Source organism: Petromyzon marinus, chromosome 21 (assembly GCF_048934315.1).
Source record: "Petromyzon marinus isolate PM22_M1 ecotype Great Lakes invasive population chromosome 21, UKy_Petmar_22M1.pri1.0, whole genome shotgun sequence".
Classification (NCBI taxonomy): Eukaryota; Metazoa; Chordata; class Hyperoartia; order Petromyzontiformes; family Petromyzontidae; genus Petromyzon; species Petromyzon marinus.
Window position 1 is genome coordinate 358,525 of NC_133687.1, and position 22,854 is coordinate 381,378.

Here is a 22,854-nt window from a genome sequence, read left to right on the forward strand (position 1 = left end):
CCGTGTAAATAAATCGTGGCCGCCAAGATTCTGCTTGTGTAGGTGCCACCGATGTCCTCTGAGGCCCAGGGGCCATAAGTTGTTGTGGGTTGCGCTGCCAGTCATCTCAGTCTATCCCGTGACCTACTGCCAGTGGGCCTTCGACACTTCACGTGGCCTCAAAGTGCACCTGGTCTGGCACAAGCGCTGTAGTGAGGTGACTTCCACTTAGTGGCGAACGACAGCTGTTGTTGATGTGGGTGTCGGCAGGGGCCGTTGGTTGTCTGGGCAACATGGGAGGTGGGGGGGGTAAACGGTATAAAGATTCTGATTCTGAAACAGGAAACGAAGTTCACCGTCAGTTACATCTGGGACCTGTCTGGGGAGTCCAAGGAAACACATTCCAACGTATTCAGTGACGTGTGGTGAGGTCAATGGCTGGGGAGGCACTGGCTAGTGTTAGAGCCAGATTCACACACTGAAGGGAGCGTGGCCTCACTGAGGGGGTGTGTCCTTGCTTAGACACATCCCCCTCAGTGAGGCAGATGTGATAGCTGCCTCCCCTGGTGCTTTTTCATTGCAGTTTCATGACGAGACCAGCGAGCCTAAATATCTGTATACACATACGTGAAATGAGTTACCTAGAGTATGGAAGGCGAGGTCTACAAACATTACATTGGTGACACACTGAAATAGTAACAGGCACGTGCTTATTGCCCGCGCTCCATCCAGTTACTGAGGGGTTGCGCAATCAGAGGGGAGGCTGAGCTCGTCGCTGCCTCACCTCTCGTCTCTTCCTGTATTTGCAGCGGCGCTCCGTAAATTTGGCGATTTTGAATATAAAAATTATTGGAATCGTACAGAAATGACATTTATAACACAGATCAGTGGAAAAATCTTAATATTTATTTTATCTGATTATTATTTTATTTAACTTTTTGTAACAGCTATTTTCATTGGAGTATGACAGGTGAGGCTCTGCCTCCCCTGACCGCATGTCCCTGAACGTATTCTTTGGGTTTTTTTGGTAAAGTCACGTAGACAGAAAAATAATAATAAATTAAGTGAATAAAAATTAAAAAAACAAAAAAACACATGTAGACTGTCGGCTGGTTCTTAATCGGAGTGTAATGGCAGTCTATAATGTAGACTGTAGCCTGATTATCACGTTTGGTGAGTGTACCGTCAGTCTATAATGTAGACTGTAGCAACGGTAATTAAGCTGGGTGAGTGTACTGGCAGTCGAATATGTAGACCGCAGCCTGGTTCTTAACAACGGTGAGTGTACTGGCAGTCTATGATATAGACTGTAGCAATGGTTATTGAACTGAGTGAGCGTACTGGCAGTCTATAATGTAGAATGTAGCCTGGTTCTTAACCTGAGTGAGCGTACTGGCAGTCTATAACGTAGACTTAATCTTGGTTCTTTCAGTAACAAAAATAAAATAAACATTAAAAAACCACGACATTCCAACGTTGGGCCAACATTGGTATAGGTTGTAACCATTGGGTAGCCACCTGCCCGGGTTTGACCCACACAGTCCAGAAAAGTGGAATTGTTGTTCGCGCGGCAGTAATTGATTTGTAATGGGATTTGGTACCTGTTTTGTGTTGTACAGCATTATATTGTGTAGGACTGGATAACAGGATACTGCAGTTTTGATAGACCTGGGTTGAGAACCGTGTCCGGGTTTGGTCTACAGTTGGCAAGGTAGCGGACTCTAACCAACCCATGTGTAGCAGCTAGTTAGATATTCAGTGAGAAATCAATCCATGTGCAGTAGTCATGAATTCATCTCCTCCTCCAGATCCCTCAGACACCAGCATCATCAGTGATGCTGTGCTGGTATGACAGGAGAGACATAAGACACCGTTGATGCCATCTCGTGTTTTTATTTCTGCCGCAGTTAACACACAGAGGCTTCGGTTAAATAAACTCGCGGTCTCACTCACGCTCGCTCACACTCACTCATTCTCACAACAAAGATCCCCCATGTGGCCTCAACAGTGTTTTTGGGGCAAGTGCTGTTAGTGAGCGCCTATGAAGGCCGCCACGACACAAAGGGGTGGGAGGCCAACACTACACCTGACCGCCTTCGTCTCCCCAGTGGAAATGTTCACACACCGCACAAGGTACTCATTTGAGGCTCAGTCGACCTAGGGGAGGCCCAGGACCAGTTCAAATGATCGCCACTGGTGTTGTGAGTGTAAATCACACGGTTCACCAGGTTCAAAGTGCAGCGCGCTAACGGCGACACCACCACTCCCCACACTCGCTCACACTCGCTCGCATTCGCTTGCTGCCTCTGTCTCACTTCCCTTGCCAGCCACACTGATGGTAAGGCCGGTGCTGGTGAGGTTATTGCTGGTGAGGTTGGGCCCAATGACAGCACCACAATCACAACCACCACTACCGATAGCGCCACGAGTAGCGCCACCAGTAGCCCCACAAAGAGCGCTATCTATAGCTCCTGCCCAGTCACCATTATTAACCCACCACAGCACCATACACAGGGGTCTTGCCAGCTGATGAGATCCCCGCGACCCCGTACAGACCTCTCCATTAGGGACCCCCATTTCCATAGGTATCCCCTTTACACTGAACCCCCCATAGGGACCCCATTTACACCGATCCCCCCCTGGGGACCCCCTCATACACTGACCGAGCGGCCACGTTCCCACACACACCCAGGCACCGCGCGCTTCTCTTCCGTGCGGTCTAAGCAGGGGAAATGTACAGGATCATTCCGATGACGATGAGGATGACGATGAGGATGATTCGCATTGGCAATATATAAATAAATGAAAATCTCACACTGAAGCGCTTTAAAGTTGTGTATTAGTGTGCGTGTGAATGTGTTGCATGCACCTGGCCTGGCACAGGTACAGTGGTGACGTCACCGCCACTTAGTGGCGAATGGTGGGGGTTGTTTTTGTATTGTGTATGTGTATGTATTGAGTTATCTATGTGTGTATATGAGTGTGTGTATGCGTGATGGGTGTTTATCCGCTGCTAGTCTGCAGTTGCCACAGATTGTGTGTGCATATGTGCATACGAGTATGTGTACATGTGTATGTATGTATTTCTCCGAGTGTGTATGTGTGCGTATACAAGTGTGTGTATTTATCCACCGCTAGTCAATGCGGTTGCCACAGATGGTGAAGCGGTCTATCTCCAGCAGGTCGGTCTTAGGTTCCTCCTCCCTGCGGTGGGGGGTCTCCATGGTACCCCCCCCCTGAGGGGACTCCACCTCCCCCCTGGGGGACCCCTCCTGGGCCCCGGCAGCCCCCCTCTTGTCGGCCCCCCGTGAGCACGTGTGTGGGGAGCGGGCCCAAGCCTGGGACTCGCCTGGGGACGAGGGCGACCGAGATGGCTCCCGCATGAACGGGAGGGGGGGGCTCACGGAGGAGGAGGGGGGGGGCGGAGACGTGGGGCCTGGGGGGGGGCATAGGGGGAGACACAGAGCATGTGAGACATGGGGAGAGGTGGTGTGGTGAGAGCCCTGGTGGTGGTATGAGTCTCATTGGGTGAGGCGTTGTGGCGAGTGCCTTGATCGTGTGAGTCTGGGTTACTGTTGGTGCTTTCAGAGTCCCTGACTCTCTGCACACAATCATTAAGGACCTTCATGAAGGTCGGGCAGGCCCGGGTAAAACGACGTGGCCGGGAGTCAGAGCCATTCCCTGTACACCTTGGGAGTGCGACAGGGATGTCCTCTGGCTCCCACATTATTTAACATGTTTTTTTTACCACGTAGTTCATGAAGCCTTCTATGGCTGTACCGGAGAAATCTCCGTCTGGAACAGATACAATGGGATGCTAATCAATGCCCGGGTGCGGTCAAGGGATGGCTCCCTATTGGTCAACCATCTACGTATGATGATGATCTGGTGATTGCTGCTCACTCAGAGGAGGAGTTGTAAGCACTGCTGCTGAACCTGGAGCATGTCACTAAGAGGTGGGGCAGTTGTGGAGAGAGTGGAGAGTTTTCCATACCTGGGCAACGTGCTTATGACCAGCTCTGGTTTGACAGCAGAGGTCTCACTCCGAACCAGTAGAGCGGAATCTTTTCATCAGCTGCGTAATGCTGTGTGCAAGCGACCTGGTGTCACTCCACACGAAGCTTCGGGTCTCCTCGGCCATAGTCATGCCCTCCCTTCTCTATGCTTGCGAAACGTGGACCCCACTAATGGAATAACTTCGCTGGTTAGAAACATTTAAGCTGGTCTGCATACAATCCATCTGGGTCTTAATCAGGCTGGATTGTGTGAGGAGTCTCACCAGGTGAGGCGGTGTGGTAAGGGCCCTGGTGGTGGTCTGAGCCTCACCAGATGATGTGTGGGAAGGTGCTGGTGTGAGTCTCAGTAGTTGAGGCAGTGTGGTGAGCGCCCTGGTGGTGGTGACGGTGTGAATATCACCAGGTAAGGCAGCATGATGAGTCTCATCAGGTGAGGTGGTGTGGTGAGTCTCACCAGGTGAGTCGGCGTGGTGAGTGCCCCGCTGCTGGTGTTGCTGGTGCGGTGTGCGCTGCGGGGTGCACGGCGTGCGGAGCTTGTGCTCCAGTTTGGCGCTGCGGACGTAGCGACACGACTTCCCCAGCAGCACCACGCTCGTGAGCACCTTCAGGGTCAGCAGCCTACACACCGCGCACATACATACAACACATAAAAACAACACACAACACACATACATACAAAACACACACAACAAAGAGAAAAATCCGCCATATAGTCTTAACAGACTGTAGGGGCAAGTACTGTTAGCGAGCATCTATGAGGGCCGGCACGGCACATGAGGGGGTGGGTGGGCAGCACCACGCCCGGCTGACTTTGTCTCCCCAGTGGCGTTGTTTACACATGACACCAAGTTCTCATTTGAGGCTGAGTCGACCTAGGGGAGGACCTGCTCTGGTTCAGATAATCGTCACTATTGTTGGTCATGATCAGGTATCGAACTCAGGTCGCCGGTTTGTAGCGCAGCGCGCTAGCCACTACACTACCGTAACACACACGTAACACACACATAACCCACACACACATACACAACACACACGTATACATACAATACAGACACAACTCGCATATACACAACAAAGACAAACACACATACACAACCCAAAACACACAACACGAGACACAACAAGCACGCATATCACAACGTGCGTGATGCGTACCCGAGGAAGATGAGCAGCGCGGTGGCGTACGCCAGGGCTCCCTGAATCCTCACCGAGTTACTCACCACGCGGATGAGCTGCACACACACAGCACACACACAGCACACACACAGCACACACACTGACAAAAACCCCCGTGTAGCCCACACAGACTGTTGGGGCAAGTGCTGTTTGTGAGTAGCCCCTATGAAGTCCGGCACGGCACATGAGGGGGTACTAAATTGAGGCGGGGTCGACCCAGGGGAGGTGCAGGAAGGTTCAGATCTTCGTCGCTGTTATCGGGCGTAAGCGGGTTACTCGGTTCGTAACTAGATGCGCTAACTACTGCACTCCGTTCCCCCACACAACCTGGAGAGGCCTCACCATCAGCCCCACAAAAACAAAGCACCTGTATCCACCCCCTCCACTCTCCCATGAGTGATGGGACAGCTGTGGAGAGAATGGAGAACTTTCTGTACCTGGGCAGTGTACTCATGATTCGTTCTGGTTTGGGAGCAGAGGTCTTACTCCGAATCCGTCGAGCAGCATTATCTTTTGATCAGCTGTGTAATGCTGTGCGGACGCTACCTGGTCTATTACTCCACACGAAGCTGCGGGTCTTCTTGGCCAAAGTTATGCCCTCCCTTCTCTATGCTTGTGAAACATGGATCCCTTTGAATACATATCTGCACCAGTTAGAAACATTCAGGCTGGCCTGCCTATGATCCATCCTGGCTTTAACCAGACTGGATTGTGTGCGGAGCTCAAAGTCCCATCAGTGAGGTCCTCCAGCAGGCAAGGCTGCGTTGGCTGGGTCATGTAGCACGCATGCCCATCCACCGCATTCCCAAGCAACTTTTGTTTGACCGGATCGAGGGGGCTAAACGAGCACAGCATAAGCTAGAAAAGAAATGGGCTGATGCAGTACAGGAGGATGTGGAACTGAGTAGACTTGCCAATGATTGTTACCAGCGGTGTTAAGATTGGCCTCTATGCAGGAGGCTCATGTAAGACGTCACTGGGAAGTTGGGGACAGTCACCCTCCAACAACAGCGGAGGGCAGAGGAGCAACGCTCACAACAATGAGCGGAGTGCTCGGTGGCTAAAACACAGCAAGTTGGCACAGTACGAGGCACAGGTGGTGCCTCTGCCAGTCATCTCAGTCAACCCATGGCACCTGGGCCTTTCCCATGACCTCCTGTGACCTAGCCTTCGACACTTCACGTGGCCTGAAGGTGCACAGGCGCTGTCTTGATGTCATCATCACTTAGTGGCGAATGAGGGCTGTTGTTATTGTGTGTGAGTGAGTCTGTGTGAAAGTCTTACCACCACTGCCAGAGGAAGAGGGATGAATCCCATTCGCCGAGACACTGAGTCACTGTGATCAGTGTGAGCCTAAACACCATACAAACCACACACACCATATACAACATACACCACACACTACATACAATACACACTACATATAATACACACCACACACCACCACCACATGATGGCAACGACGATGATGGTGATGATGGTAATGGTGAGGATGGAAGTAATGGTAGTGATGATCTGATGGTGGTGATGGTAAAAATTATGGTGTGCCAATGGGGTTGATGGTGATAATGATGATGGTAGTGATGATGGCAGTGATGATGGTAGTGATGATGGAGAAGAGAATGGTGGTAGCAATGGTGAAGGTAGTGATGGTAATGATGGTGGTAAAGGTAGTCGTGATAGTGATGGTGATGATGGTGGTGATGACGATAATGATGTTACTCACATATCGCTGACGGCTGCTCACCAAGTCAAAGGCCAAACTCGCCCGGTACTCACTGTACACCTGAAAAATCATAGGCATCACCACCATCATCATCTTAATCGCCACCACTGCCACCACGTCATTATATTCACCACCAACAATGAATTACAACAGCCTTCTCTCACTCTCAGTTTCATGAAGGGTTGATAGCCTCAGCCGAGGCACCGGTGACTGCTCTAAAATCCCTGATTACAATGACTGTGAATCCGCACTGAACTTGGATGAGTTCCAGTTCTGAGATTTTAACATTAAATTAACTGATGGCAGTGATGATGGTGATGGCGGTGATGGTGTTGATGGTGATGATGGTGGTCTTATCTTATATAGATTTATATAGCACCTTAATCCAAGGCACAACAATAATGAAATGGTACATAAGATGGTTAAAAAAGTGGGGTATTCAAAGTGGTGTTGTAGTTATAGTGACAGGAGGATAGGTGGGAGTGGTTAAGGAGGGGTTGCAGTAGGGGTAGTGACAGGGGTTGGGATAGTGATACGGGTAGAGGTAGGCCTGGTCATAGCAGTAGGATGGGATAGGGGAGAAGAGACGAGAAAGAGAAGCAGGTGAGTGGAGATGATTGCTCTATATGCTGCAGTGGGAGTTGGTTCCAGTGAAGGGGAGCGAAAAGAGAGACAGAGCGAGAGAGCGAGACTGGGCACAGCAAAGCGAGGGAGGCACAGACAAGGACAGTGGAGACTGGGAGCGTAGAGGATGGTAGACGGTGGTGATGGTAGTGATGGTGGTGATGCCACCTCGTCGGTGATGTCGTTGAACTTGGTGATGAACGCGTGCTTCACAAAGTCCACCACCACCTCAGAAACGACGACCATCGCGACATCCGGGACCAACACCCAGAGGTGATCTACGGGAGACACGTGGACACGGGAGACGCGGGGACATGGGGAGAGAGGGACAGAGACACGGAGATGCGGGAGACACGAGGATGCAGGAAACATGGGAGAGACGAGGACGCGGCAGACACAGTGACGTGGGGAGAGAGGGACATGGGGACATGGGAGACAGGGGGACGTGGGGAGAGAGGGACACGGAGACATGGGGACATGGGGGACAGGGGGGCGTGGGGAGAGAGGGACACGGAAACACAGAGACGTGAGAACAAAATGAGAAGAATCTCAAACGACTTGATTGCGGTGATGTGGTGATGTGGTGATGTTGTTACTGCTGCTGGTTATGATGTTGCTGATGTTGTTGAGGTGGAGGGGATGATGGCCTCACCCGGGTTCCAAGAGAACTGCTCCATGTTGCGCAGACAGACAACCAAGAGTAGCACGGCGTTGTGGAACCGCTCCCGGATGTCTGGGAGACGAAAGAGGGATGGGGTCAGAGTCCCCCACGTGAGTCCCACGTGTTGTGTGTGTCACCACACATGTCCACGTGTCTCCATGTCGAGCTATGTGCATGTGCTGTGTGTCAACGTCCCTGTATCCCTATATTTCAGCGTTCATGTCTCTCCATGGCCATGTGTGTGCGGTGTGTGTCCTGTGTGTGTATTGCATGTGTGCTGCATGTATGCTGTGTGTGTAATGTGTGTGTACTATGTATACTGCATGTGTGCTGTGTGGGCTACGTGTAGTGTGTGCGCACTGTGTGCACCATGTCTGTGTACCACGTGTGTGCCGCGTGCGTGCTGCGTGTGTACTGCGTGCGTACTGCATGTGTACTGCGTGTGTACTGCATGTGTACTGTGTGTGTACGCTGTAACTTGTCTGTACTGCAAATCCCACACGAGTCTCATGCATCTCATGTGGTTCCTTTCTCGTGATTATCAGGCTTTGCGATGAGCACTAATCGCTGTCGCCCCCCCCCCCCCCACTGTCCCAGTGTGGGATGCAAAGCCCAACCCGAACCGTCGGTTGCTTGGCTCTGCCTGGCCCTGCTGGGACCCACTCACCACTGTTAGACATCTGGAAGAGGTTGTTCTTCTCAAACTTCTTGAACACGCTTCCCTTGAGCTCCACAAACTGCAAACGCACTCACACATATGCATGCGTCAACTCCTACAGAGACACACGCACACACACTGTGTGTTCCCGTCTCTCCCCATGTGTCTCTCCCTTTGTGTTACCCTCTTTATGTCTCCTCCTTTGTGTCCCCGTGTCTCCCCGCGTGTCTCCCCATATGTCCCCCCGTGTGACCCCCGCGTGTTCCCCCATGTGTCTACCCGTGTGTCCTCATATCCCCCCCCACCCCCGTGTGTTGTCGTACGTTGTTGGACATCATGATGGTGAGTAGAGATTTGTTGTGGGAATTGAAGGCGACATTCAGCGTCGTGGCCTGCACCAGCACCAGGATAGAGTGCAGGACTTCCAGGTTGCAGGTCAGGGGTCAAGGATCATCGAGACATGATCATCCCCAACACCCCTACCCCGTCACAAAGATGGTGGCAGCAAAGATGAAGATGGTGGTGATGGTGGTGGTAATGGTGGTGGTGATGGCGGCAATGGTAGTGGTGGTGGTCATGACAGTAGTGGTGGCTGTGATGGCAGTGGTGATGGTAGTGGTGGTGCTAATGACGGTAGTGGTGGCAGTAGTGGTGGTGGAGAGGTCGAGGTCGATAAAGAAGTGTAAGAGGTATAACCAGGAGCCAGGTGGTAGGTGTTACCAAGGTGTTAGTGATATGTTGATGAGGTTTGATGACACAGTTGATGGTGTTGAAACGCTGTTGACCATGAGGTTGAGAAGGTGGACGAGAAGGTGGGCGAGGAGGTGGGCGAGGAGGTGGGCGAGGATACAGACGTAGAGCACGGCCATAAAGAGGTGAGGCACGAGGCCCAGGCGGTGACGGGTGGGCGCACGTGGCTCCGTTGCTGTCCAGTAGAGCGCGTCCAGGATGTCCTGGCCAAACGACGAGAAGAGGCGGTCTGCCACCTACACAAGGACACAACAGAGACGGACCCCGTGCAGCCCACACTCAGAGCACTAACCATGGCGCCACTGCTCCCCACCAGCGCTGGCCCCGTGTTGCGCGGTGATAGGGAGAGGAGATCCGGGATCATCGCTTGAGCTACACTAACAGCCACCCACCGCACCCACCACCACCAAAGACAAAGACCCCACCCCCCCCCGTGCAGCCTTTAACAGACTGTCGGGGCAAGTTCTGTCAGCAAGCACCTATGAAGGACGGTGCAAGAGGGCGTGGGTGGCCAGCACCACACCCGGCAGCATTTGTCTCCCCAATGGAAATGTTTACTACACACTGCACCAGGAACTCATTTGAGGGGAAGTCCAGCATCGGTTCAGATAACCGTCACTGGTTTTGACCATGCACAGGAATTGAACTCAAGTCGCCAAGTTAATAGCGCAGTGTGCTAACCACAACGCCACCACTCCCTACACACAGCACTCAGTGTGTACCCGGTGTGCACCACCACTGCAGTTCACCACCAATGGTGGTACGTGTGTTGCATCTGTAGTGACTAACTTGGAGACGATAAGACTTGGTGGCACTTCTTTATTAACGAGCACCATCGGGATGAACACACTTAATATTGAGTCCGTCTATTATTGGCGACGCTACTCAGCCAGGACAGTTGGTAGGCTGCCTGACTAGCGGCACCCCGAGATTATAGAGATGGAGACGATGACGAGAAGAATGGTGGAGACGACGAGAAGAATGGCGACGATGGACTTCAGCAGCACGACGGGGATCCCATTCCAACAACAGCCCCGCGGATGCCCACAGGGGTCCCTCTTATACTGTCAGCTGGGCCTCACTTCGCCCCGGCCACGCCCCCTTTCTGGAACCTCCTAGCGGGTTCCTGGTGGGCCCCTTCTGTGACGTTTCCCCTAGATCCCCTCTCGTGTCTATCCTGGCCTGCTGACGTCAGGACTGCCTTACGCCACAGATCCCCTTTTCTGCCAGCAGCCAGCGCTATGCCACTACACGTATTGTGGTGTGTGATGGCGTACGGTAGTGCGGTGTATGGTGGTGTGGTGGTAGGTGTGGTGCATGTATGGTAGTATGTTATGTGACAGTGTATGGTGGTGTGGTGTATGATGGTGTAGAGGTACGTGTAATGCGTGTATGGTGGTGTGGTGTGTGACAGTGTATGGTGGTGTGGTGGTATGTGTGGTGTGTGTATGATGGTGTGGAGGTACGTGTGGTGCGTGTATGGTGGTGTGGTGTGTGACAGTGTATGGTGGTGTGGTGGTACGTGTGGTGGAACGTCTGGTGTGGTGGTACGTGTGGTGTGTGTATGATGGTGAGGTGATACGTGTGGTGCGTGTATGGTGGTGTGGTGGTACGTGTGGTGCATGTGTAGTAGCATTGTTGGGCACTGTGTACATTTCCAATTCATCCTAACCTGTAGTGGCAGGCATGTGTCAATAGGGGGTGGTATACTGAATGAGTAAGATGAGTCGGCCTGTTGGGCAAATAGGGCTCCCCAGCCCCCAAGAGAGGGGTTGGGGGGATATTTCAGAGCCCCCTAGAGAGTTCCAGAAGGAAGGCGTGGCTAGGGGCGGAGAGACCCTGGAACAGGCATAAAAGCCAGACCTCTGGACGGGTCCGGCAGTCATCGTCAAGCTGAAGACAGAAGACCTGCTTAGGCTAGGACCCTGGGAACCTCTGGACCCGACATCCTTCTAAGGGCCGGGACTGAGTGGGCCAGTGGTCGGACCCTGGGAACCCCCGGGACCCGACGTCCTTCTAAAGGCCGGGACCGAGTGGGCCAGTGGTCGGGACCCGAGGACCTTGGCTGGGTCGGGTCAGCTAGCCTCCCCTAGGACCCCTTAGCCGGAGGGCTGAGAGTACGTAGCTCCAGTAATAGGGCACGCTAGTCCGGCTATACCTCCCGAGGTATCGGGTGGAGGGGCCGCTACCCCTTTGTGTTAGGGTCCGTTATTGTTGTTATTGGAATAAACGTGTTGCTTCTACAAGCCATCTCGACTCTCCGTGAATCCGCTACATCTGGTGTCGGAAGTGGCCATGGAGACGAAAAAATCGTACCAGGAGCCCGGACGAAGACGACGATGACCAAGCAACCACGGGGCCGAGATGCTGCCGGCCGGGCAGCTGCTCCCCCTGCCGCCCGCCGTCTCACCGTCTCCGCGCAGCTCGCTGCGGGAGGCGCACTCCTGCCTCGCGGAGCTGCTACACGCCGCGGCCTCCGTCCTCAGGGACATCCACCGCGAGGAGGCTGCGGCAGGGGTGGGGGATGTGGCACAGCGGGCAACGGACGCCACCGCCACCTCTGAAAATCCCGCCAAAATGTTTTAATTTCCCACCATATTGGGGGACGCTTCCGCCGGACACGTGGTGCACCCTCGGGCGTACGTCACTTCCTGTCCCAGCGGGAACCAACCGGACAGCGCCGCGTCATCGGCGGCGCGACGGACCCAAGAGGCCGACATCTTGACCGCTGATGGCGACACTGTTCCAGCCAGGCAGGGAGATGCGAGGCTGCCCGGGGGATGCGCGCCACCCATCCATCAACGACTGCCAGCGCTGAAAGAATTCTCTGCTGCGGGTGGTGACTGGGCCACTTCTTGTCCCACCGCGAGATGGCCGGGTGGTCGGAGGCGCTCCAAGCGCTCCCGGCTGCGCTGGACGATGACACCCTCGACGGCCCCATTACAATACCGTAGGCAGACCGATCCACGCTGCAGCAGGCACTCCTGCACATGCAGGTAATTTAGGGGCCACCATCGGACTCCCGCCACCGCTTCGCTAACCGGAGGAGGGGCGAGTCCGAGACTCCCCTAGCCTTTCATAGCGCGCTGCTGGCCCTGGCCAGGGCTGCATTCCCTCGCATAGACCATGAGGGAATTGACACGCTAGTGTTAGAAAGACTGTTGAGCCTGGCCCGGGAGATGCGTATCGTCATGCCCGCGGTGGACGACGATAACTTCTGCTCACTGCGCGCCGCAAGATGTATGCAAGCGCATCTGCGGCTCCAGAAGGAGACCAGCCTCGCGGCCTGCGCTGCACCGGCCGACGCCTGCACTTCCAAGGAGGAGCCGCTGCACAGCCAAGCCTTCGCGTCCACTTCAGCAAGAGGGTGGAGGTCCGACAATCGCTGACACCCACGGGACTCCCGCCAGGGGGGACAGGCGTCTCCGCGCCCGGACACGGTGTCCATCACATGTTGCGCACGGCCTGTGCTACAGTCCAAGCGTTGGCGTCCCGTACTGTATGCATTCCACCCGGGTCTCAAATGTTGGTTCCCCTTCGACTTCGGAAACCCCTTGACTCGGATGCGAGGGCAGGGGTTATTTTGTTGGAGCCTTCGAACACGGCGGTACGGGGGTTAGACCTGGTCAGTGCGCAGACGCTCATTTCGGGTGACAGAAAATCCTTCATACAGGTTCTGAATGCGGGGTTGCGAACTACCGTCATCCCTCGGGGTACGGTGCTCGCTCACGTGGCACCAGCACTCCTGGAGGGATTCGGTGGTGGGCCACGTAGGGGATGTGTCTTGATCCAAACCGCATTCAGACCTCGACGAGCGGTGGATTGATGCGCTTTGCTCGGCTAGTGGCGAACCTGCTCGACTCCCAGCATGTTAAATTGCGTGCGCTATTGCGAGATTTTTCCGACGTTTTTAGCAAAAGCAAATTTGACATTGGGTGTATAAAGTTTATTAGCTATCATATTGACAGGGGACGCCGCTTCCATCCGACAAAACCCATTTCGCCTAAGTCCTGTCGAGAAGGAGCATGTCAGAGTGGCCGTAAATGACATGCTAGCGGCACCAATTGTTCTCATTAAGAAACATGATGGTAGCCTCAGATTTTGTGTTGACTTTCGGAAGCTCAATAAAATGTCCGTGGCCGATGAGTATCCACTCCCTCGTATGGACGATGCTGGACCTCGTCGGGGTTTTGGCAATTGCCCCTCAACAAAGCGTCGAAACCTAAGACGGCTTTCCGCACACCTCAGGGCCTCTTTGAGTTTAACCGGCTACCCATGGGTCTTCACTCGGCCCCAGCGACGTTCCAGCAACTGATGGAGCTGGTCCTCGCTGGGCTCCAGTGGGATTCCTGCCTGATTTATTTAGACGATGTTATCGTCTTTAGCTGTACATCCGACGAGCATCTCGATCGGTTAAAGGATGTTTGTGTCAAGATGTGGGTGGCAAATCTCGAATTTAAACCGCAGAAATGCCATCTCCTCCGGGATTCCGTTCGTTACCTTGGCCACATCGTTAGCCAGTCTGGCATTGCCACGGACCCGGAAAAAACAAGTTGCGTCCGCTCGTGGCCGACCCTCACTTAAGCTGGAGAGGTGAGGAGTTTCATTGGCTTTGCATCTTACTATCGGCGTTTCATGGCAGGATTCGCGTCCATAGCAAAGCCCCTCCATGTACTGTCGGCAAAGGGTGCGACTTCACTGGAGGGAGGTGGAACAGGCCGCATTTGACGCCCTTCGTAACGTCCTGGTCAATGCCCCTCCCTTGTGTTACCCCAATTCTCCGTGCCGTTCGTCCTGGACACGGATGCCAGCAACACCGGCATTGGGGGGGCGTTGTCCCAGGTGGTCGACGGGGTTGAGCGTGTCGTTGCCTATGGCAGCAGAGTGTTGTCCCCCACGGAACAATGCTATTGCGTCACACATCACGAACTGCTTGCCATTGTCTTTTTTGTTCAGCAGTACAGGCCATACCTGTATGGTAGGCACTTCACCGTGCGTTCGGCCCACGTGGCACTTCAATATGCACTGCGAGTTGACCAGCCATCCGGTCAACTAATCCCGCTGGCTCGAGGTGTATGCACACTATTGATGCCAATAGTGTGCATACGCGCGCGTGCACTCACTCACTCATACGCCCACCAGCCACACACACACCAACCCACCCACCCCTCCAATGATCCAATTCAACCCTCCCACCACCCCCTCCCAACCCACCTCCTCCACATGGGTTCCACACAGCAGGAGGGGGCTTTGGTGTGTGTGCGTGCGAGTCTGTGACGCGTCTAGAGGCCGACCGAAATTCGGTTTCGGCGCCGAAAGTTGGCAAATGGCCTCTTTCGGCATAGTTTCTGTTTCGGCCGAAGCCAAAAAGTTAACTTTCGGTTTACTTTCAGTTTCGGCCGAAAGTCAATTTTTTACTTTCAGTTTACTTTCGGTTTCGGCCAAAACCAGAATTCAGTTTCGGTCAGCCTCTAGTCGTGTGTTACAGTGTATGGTGGTGCTGTGGTACGTGTGGTGCGTGTATGGTCGTGCGGTGTATGGTGGTATGTGTGGTGCGTGTATGGTGGTGTGATGGCATGTGTGGTGCATGTATGGTAGTTTGGTGTGTGACGGCGTATAGTATTGCAGTGTATGATGGTGTGGTGTGTGACAGTGTATAGTGGTGTAGTGTGTGACGGTGTATGATGGGGTGTGTATGGTGGTGTGGTGCGACAGTGTGTGCGCTGTGCATATGCACCTCGAGCATGTTATAGATGATGTAGAGCTTGATGACCGATTGCCCGCGGATGAGGTGGTATGTCATCGAGTAGTCTATGTGCTGCATCAAAACGTAGCAACCGGCCATTATGACTCCCTTGAGTATATCGCACACTTGTGCTGGCTCCAGCCAACGCTTACGCCTGCATACGTACACATGCACACACGCACACACCGTGATGTGGTGTAGAGTATGGTACATTCTGGTGTGTGATGGTATATGGTGTGCTGTGGTGGTATGACTATGTGTATTATTGTGGGGACCGGTGGTACAGCAGGTAGCGCACTGTGCTACGAATCCGGTGGCATGAATTTGATTCCCACTCACAGCCAACTTCACTGACAATTATCTGAACTGGTCCTGAGCCTCCTCTAGGTCAACTCAGCCTTAAAATTTGTATCTAGTGCGGTGTGTAAACATCAGTACTGGGGAGACAAAGAAGGCCGTGCATAGTGCTGGCCACCTACATCCTCGTGTGCCGTGCTGGCATACATAAGTCCTCACTAACAGCACTTGATCTTTGTCTTTCTGGAAAATGGTGAATATGGCATGTGATGTATAGTGATGTGTGGGTGATGTATGATGGCCTGTATGGTACAGTGTGTGGTGCAGTGTATGCGGTGGTGTAGAGAGAGGAAGTGTAGCGGTTAGTGCTCTGCACTAAGAACCCAGTGATCCGAGTTGCATTTCCCCTCACAACCAATAACAGGTCGACTCAGCCCCAGATGTGTACCTGGTGCGATGTGTAAACATTGCCACTTGGACGACAAAGGAGGCCGGGTGTGGTGCTGGCCACCCACCCCCAAGTGTGTCGTGCCGGCCTTCTTAGGTGCTCGCTAACAGCATTTGCCTCGAGTCTGTTAAGCCTATACGGGGGATCTTTGTCTTTCGAGAAAACAGTTAATATGGCGTGTGGTGAATATGAAATATAGCACAGTTGGCTACGTGTGGTGTGAAAAAAGCTGAATAATGATGTGTAGGTGGTGTATGGGTTGGCATATGATGGTGTGTGGTGGTGTATGGTCCGGCATGATGTGCGGTGGTACCCATGTGGCCGGCACGGCACGGTGCACACCCTCAGCAGTGCCAAGCCGATTCTCAGCGGCAGCAGCGTGAAGACGAAGAGGAAAGCGTCAAGACAGAGACACGAGCCAAATGCCATGAGCTGCACGCGCGGAGAGACACGCACGGACAAGAACATACACCTACATACTTTACATACATAGCAAGTGTGCACACCTTCTCACACCCTCTCACACACGGTGCAACAACAGGAGCTGCTGCTAAGTAGCGGTGATGTCACCACGGGCCTTGTTCCAGGCCAGCTGCATATTATCTTCTTAACACGTAGGCTTTCGCGACCAATATTATTCATAATAAAGGTTTCTGGTTATATTCTTAGTTCTTTCGGTAAAGTCACGTTGAAGGGAAACAATAAAATAATAAAATATATATAAAACAATAAAAATTATCACGACGTTTCGACCATAACACAAACGGTCGTCATCAGGTGTGTCGGTTTGCATACATTTATTTTTAAACGGTGTATTTATTTATTTATAAAAAAACGTTAGCGCCACGCGCAGTGATTTGGCAGTTTATTTAGAAGGACGAGTCCATCTATGTTCTGAAAAGAGGAGGGGGGAGGCGAAAAATTAATGTATGCTGTCTGAAAGCCACTGTAAGCGTGAACAATCAATTAAGACCTGAAATGGTTTATCAAATCTTTCCAATGATTGCTAAGCCAGAATCCATCTTCTCGGTTGAAATTGTCTCTGTGCTTGTATATGTGGATAGCCTCATGAACGAATCTCTCATGGTAGCCAGATGGCTTACAAAGAACCTCTGTCTTGGAAAAGTCAATGTCATGTGAGCCTACTGAATTATAACAATGATCTGCCACGGCCGAGGTGTTGGTCCTACCGTGTTTAAGGTCTGCTTTGTGTTCACGAATGCGGTCCGAGACATGGCGTTTGGTTTCTCCAATGTAACTACTACCACAGAGGGAACTTAGTTTGTAGACACCAGGGTATTGTATGTCCGGAATCACATGTTTTACAGACGGAACCAGATCACGGATTTTATGTAATGTGTTGAAACGGACCTGGATCTTGTGTTTATTCAAGATTTTGGAGATCTTTTTTGTGATCCCCGCAATGTAGGGTAAAGTGATGGTTTTGAAAGGCTCCTCAAGAGGGTCCTTCTTCATGGTTTGAGTGATAGCTTTGCGGATTGTATAGTCGGAGTAACCATTAGCCTTAAGAATGGTGAAGCCCTCCACTGGCTCCCGGTCTTAAATAGAGCAGCAGCAGGGTGACGTCATCATTTAACTCATTCAGGTGCAGTGGTTTGAGGTGGAGGGGGGGGTATTGTAATTATATAATGGATGGTAAACAGTCAATGGTTATGATTAGTAATGAGTTGTAGATTAGTAACTAGTTGTAATGTGTTATTGTGATTATATGCTACGTTAGTAATCCGTTAATTAGTATGTGTTTCCCCTATAAGGAATTGTAATATGTATTATTTAATAATATGCTTCCAAGCTGCACTAAGCCTGTAGCTATCAGAGCAATAAAAGTTATTTCTATTTCTCTCAATTTCAATGGATTCTCTAATTAGTCTTTGCCAGTAAAAATTAGTTTTACACAACACTTCAACGTTATCAAAATCAATTGAGTGTCCTTGTTGACAAGCAGGTTCTGCCACTGCCGACAGTTGTGTTTGAGATAAATTAATATTTATTTGGTGTTCTTTTAGTCTTATGCTGCTGTTACGTCCCGTCTGTCCAATATAGCATCTGCCACATAAACAATTAATCCGATATACACCTTCTGTTGATAATTTAGGTAATTTGTCTTTAGTGCAAGATACTAGTGTTTGGATTTTGTGTACTGTACCAAATCTTACTTTAATGTTTTGCTTTTGCAAAACACGGGCTAATTTGTCAGTTACTCCTGAGATATATGGAATTTTAATTGTTTTTACACTTACACACACACATGGGGCTCGCACCCTCTTACATCCTCTCTCATACATGGTGCACACCCTCTTACACACACATACACACGGTGCGCACACCCTCTTACACACATACACAGGGCGCACACCTTCTCAAGCTCCCGCGGGATGCGTAGGAAGGTGTAGACGCGCTGCCTACGCTCGCTGTACGAGGCCTCGTTCCGCTCCAGCTGGTACCCACGTGCCAGCTCCTCCGCCAGGAAGCACAGTACACCTGGGCACACGTCACATTGTACATACACAGCACACGACGTGTACGTGCCACATTGTATACACGCTAGCACACGTCGTGTACGCTCCACATTGTACGCACGCAGCACACGTCATGTACGCACTACATACATGACACACTAAATACACGAGACACTCCATATGTACCACATAACATACATAAGACACACAATACTGCACACAACATAAACACCACACACTCTATATACAATGTACACATGAGACGCACCATAAACCAAATACACACACACCACATTTAACATACACACCACATGCACAAGTCACACAAGACACTTCACACACATCACATATTACACACCACGTACAACATACCCACTATACACCCCATACTGTACACACTATACAGATACACACCATGTACATCTTATACGTAGCGTACACACCACACTATATATAAACACACACCACAAATGACATACATATCAAATACATCATACACTCTACGATCCACAAATATAAACATGCACACACAACATACACACATTGTATGCATACACGTCATATACATTATACACAACACACACACCATCTACATCATATGAACCTTATGGCGTGACCCCGGTCCGGAATAAACAGAAGTCAAAATCATAATTAATTTATTTTTGGCGACTCTGTCCCACCGCGGGCATAAATGCCGTGACCCACCTGACACGGATCATTCTGTTGTCATGTTGTCCAAGCACAGCGAGGACAACATGACAACAGAATGATCAGGATCATCCAAAGCTGCTCAAACTGCCTACACGACTTAAGTCCTTTATTTGTCATAACGGTATGCATAACACAGTGAAACTGCTCTCTTATCTTCATTACTTGGGACCTACCAATGTCTGCAGCCAGGATCAATCGATGAAAATCCTATTACCTGCAGATATTTAACAGATGAGATGCATTGTACCGTTAATTCCTCCTGTTTGCTAATAATTCTCTTGTCCGTATGCATATGTGCAGATAGGTTTGTTTTGTTGCTGTTAAGCCATAGTCCCCACATAACGCTCATATCAATGCGGATAAGAGGAGCAACGACCCACGACTCTGTAGAGTAACATTGGTATAAACGCTTGTTACAATATGAACAGCGTATTGAAAACGCGTACTATTTTAGGTACTGTTTACAAAGTGTGTTAAAAAAATCCACACTGAGAAACACGATGATTGACTGAGGGGTGTCAATTATTTTTTCGATAGTGTATTTAAATAGAGGTACTGCAGGTAAGTAGTTTCTCAGTTTTAAATGCATCGTTTAACAAGACACTTGCCACCATCCTTCAAACCCACTGGTGAAAAAGAGCAACGTTTTTGTTTACATTATAATGTTTATGCGAGAGCCGGGGGCTTATGGGACCCCGGGGTCCGCCATACGGTTCATATACATAACACTCACTCCATACACACCACAGTCTACACGCAAAAGATCCCTTTTGGGACAGGCCCAATTCGTGAGCACCGATGCATGCCGGAACAGCAAAGGGGGTGGATAACCACAACGCCCGGCCACCTTTGTCTCCTTAGTGGCGATGTTTAGACATCGCACCAATTACTCAGAGGCCGAGTCGACCGAGGCGAGGCCCATGACCAATTCAAATAACTGTCACCGGTGTTGGACGTGAGTGAGACTCGAACTCGGGTTACCGGGTTCGTAGCGCAGCACGCTAAGCGCTACAATACCACCCCTCACTCCACACAGACACCACGAACATAAAACACCACACATCATACACTCCACACACAGCATGTCTCCCAAACAAACCCCACACCACATACACCATACACACCACACACACAATCTTCCTTACCCCTATACACTCGACGTACACACAGCCCGACGTACACACAGCCCGACGTACACACAGCCCGACGTACACACAGCCCGACGTACACACAGCCCGACGTACACACAGCCCGACGTACACACAGCCCGACGTACACACAGCCCGACGTACACACAGCCCGACGTACACACAGCCCGACGTACACACAGCCCGACGTACACACAGCCCGACGTACACACAGCCCGACGTACACACAGCCCGACGTACACACAGCCCGACGTACACACAGCCCGACGTACACACAGCCCGACGTACACACAGCCCGACGTACACACAGCCCGACGTACACACAGCCCGACGTACACACAGCCCGACGTACACACAGCCCGACGTACACACAGCCCGACGTACACACAGCCCGACGTACACACAGCCCGACGTACACACCAGTGCACTCTCCACACATACACCACACACTCCTGCTCACCCCTGGGCACTCCACACACCCTACACACACCCCACACACACACACACCACACGTACCACTTCTCATAACCCCCATCACACACACCACACCCACTACACACACTACTCCTCACCCCCTATGTACACCCCACGCACACCTCACATATGCCACAAACCCTCCAGACCACGACCGACACCTCACACTCGTGCCCTCCCCTCACCCGCCCTTCGACTCCTGCCCCCAGCGGCCCCCGCACCCTGCTGCTCCGTGAACCCGACGCTCTCGGCGCGCCACGCCGCGGACAAAGCCGCCGCTGGCGCGGAAGGGTTCGGGGCCGACTCCGCCGCCGTGGGGGTTCGGAATCCGCCGTTGGCGTCCCCCGCATCCTCCTCCTCCTCTGCCTGCTCCCGGGCGCCGCGGCCCCGCAAAAGCGCGGCCATCATCACGGCAGCGATGGCGTGCGGGCGGACGTGACGTCACATGTTTAGGGACGTGACGTCACGGGATTGAATGACCACGCGCAGGGCCCGCCTCCTCTTCTTTCTCGTGGACTCACGTGTGTGTGTGTACCACGTGTGTGTGTACCCCGTGTGTGTGTGTACCCCGTGTGTGTGTGTGTACCCCGTGTGTGTGTGTACCCCGTGTGTGTGGGTACCATGTGTGTGTGTGTACCGTGTGTGTGTGTCCCGTGTGTGTGTACCACGTGTGTGTGTACCCCGTGTGTGTGTGCCCGGTGTATGTGCCCCGAGTGTGTCCTGTGTTGTGCGTCACAATAGAGGTCCGCGTAAAACGAGAACCCATGTCTCACAGTGACAGCCCTTATAATCATCTGGCAGTCCGTTTCCACGATTGGTTCAAGTAAGCCTGACTGCTGACGAGACACTGAATATGGAAACCAGGCCTTTCCTATAAATATCTAACAGGTCAGGATTGGTTCAAGGGAGGGCAACCCTGCTAATGAGACACAGGATGTGAAATCCAGTTCTCACCGCTATTGGCACAGGCGAGACTTACTGCTGCTGACGAGACACTGAATGTTGAAACCAGTACAGAGTTGTGCGCGCGTCGAACCAACGATACACTAAAGTCAAGAAGGCAGGGTGGCTGATGGGACGTATAAAAAAAACCTGTAATATGTGGAGAGATGGTTAGGCACTGCCTTACCAACACTTACTTCACCTGGAATGGTACTTTCTACAAACAAAATGAAGGTACCCCCATGGGTTCCTCCTTATCACCGGTGATAGCGAAAGTTTTCATGGAGAAATTTGAAACAGATATCATCCAGACATCTACCCTACGTCCTTCCTTGTGGAATAGATATGTAGATGACACTTTCGTCATTTGGCCACATGGCCTGCCAGCATTGAACCAATTTCTCAGCCACATCAATTTCATACACCCATCCATAAAATTCACCATGGAAGTAGAGAAGGATGGTAAGCTACCCTTCCTAGGTGTTTTGTTTGAGAAGAGACCTGATGGCTCATTGGGACACTGTCTACAGGAAAGCCACCGACACAAATTCCTATCTAAAACCTGATTCCCACCACCATCCAGCACAGAAGAATTCCCTCATCAAAACACTACACCATAAGGCCCACTGCATCTCCGACCAACACCACCTAGCCAGTGAACTGGAACGCGTACACCAAGCCCTCAAGATGAATGGGTACTCGGACCGCATTATTCGCAAAGCTGTTTCTCCAACCATGGAGAAACAATCTGAGAATCCAATCAAAACCATCACTTTACCATACATATGTAGTGGTTGAACTTTACACGAAAAACTTTTGTCTTTCTTCAACCACTTATTTATTTTCATCGTTTTACACGTTCTCCAAACTCCACCGTATCCTGGACACAGCGGCTCGATCACCGTGATTCGGCCGTCTCGCTCACCACCTTGGTTCCCAGTATCACGTCGCTTTGCTCCGCACACACGTCTCCAACTCTATTCCTACGCTCTCTCCACTGCTGGCTATCCTCAGCTCC

At 51.8% G+C, this 22,854-nt stretch overlaps 1 protein-coding gene across 2 annotated transcripts; it reads right to left on the reverse strand.

Annotated features, from left to right (window-relative positions):
• Positions 1 to 1,852: 1,852 nt before the first annotated feature.
• On the reverse strand, positions 1,853 to 21,362 carry TAPT1 (transmembrane anterior posterior transformation 1). Of its 2 annotated transcripts, none has more exons than XM_032958489.2 (14): positions 21,116 to 21,362; positions 18,459 to 18,583; positions 16,395 to 16,513; positions 15,328 to 15,490; positions 9,691 to 9,826; positions 9,164 to 9,261; positions 8,850 to 8,919; positions 8,174 to 8,254; positions 7,690 to 7,799; positions 6,898 to 6,957; positions 6,456 to 6,524; positions 5,151 to 5,227; positions 4,450 to 4,613; positions 1,853 to 3,415 (listed from the first exon to the last, which is right to left on the reverse strand). In XM_032958489.2, exons 1-14 carry the CDS (start codon positions 21,300 to 21,302, stop codon positions 3,114 to 3,116), a joined length of 1,761 nt encoding a protein of 586 aa, XP_032814380.1. In that variant the 5' UTR covers positions 21,303 to 21,362; the 3' UTR covers positions 1,853 to 3,113. The 2 variants fall into 2 exon arrangements, with proteins under 2 accessions (XP_032814380.1, XP_032814379.1); XM_032958488.2 differs by having other exon boundaries at positions 21,080 to 21,362.
• Between the last annotated feature and the right edge of the window lie 1,492 nt (positions 21,363 to 22,854).

Coding starts and splice junctions, on each gene's coding strand:
- TAPT1 (XM_032958488.2), bottom strand. CDS start 21,302: ATGATGGCCGCGCTTTTGCGGGGCCGCGGCGCCCGGGAGCAGGCAGAG. Junction 8,255..8,849: donor CTTCCAGATGTCTAACAGTG/GTGAGTGGGTCC, acceptor TTCGTCTCCCAG/ACATCCGGGAGCGGTTCCAC. Junction 4,614..5,150: donor GCGCTGCTCATCTTCCTCGG/GTACGCATCACG, acceptor CGCGGTGTGTAG/GCTGCTGACCCTGAAGGTGC.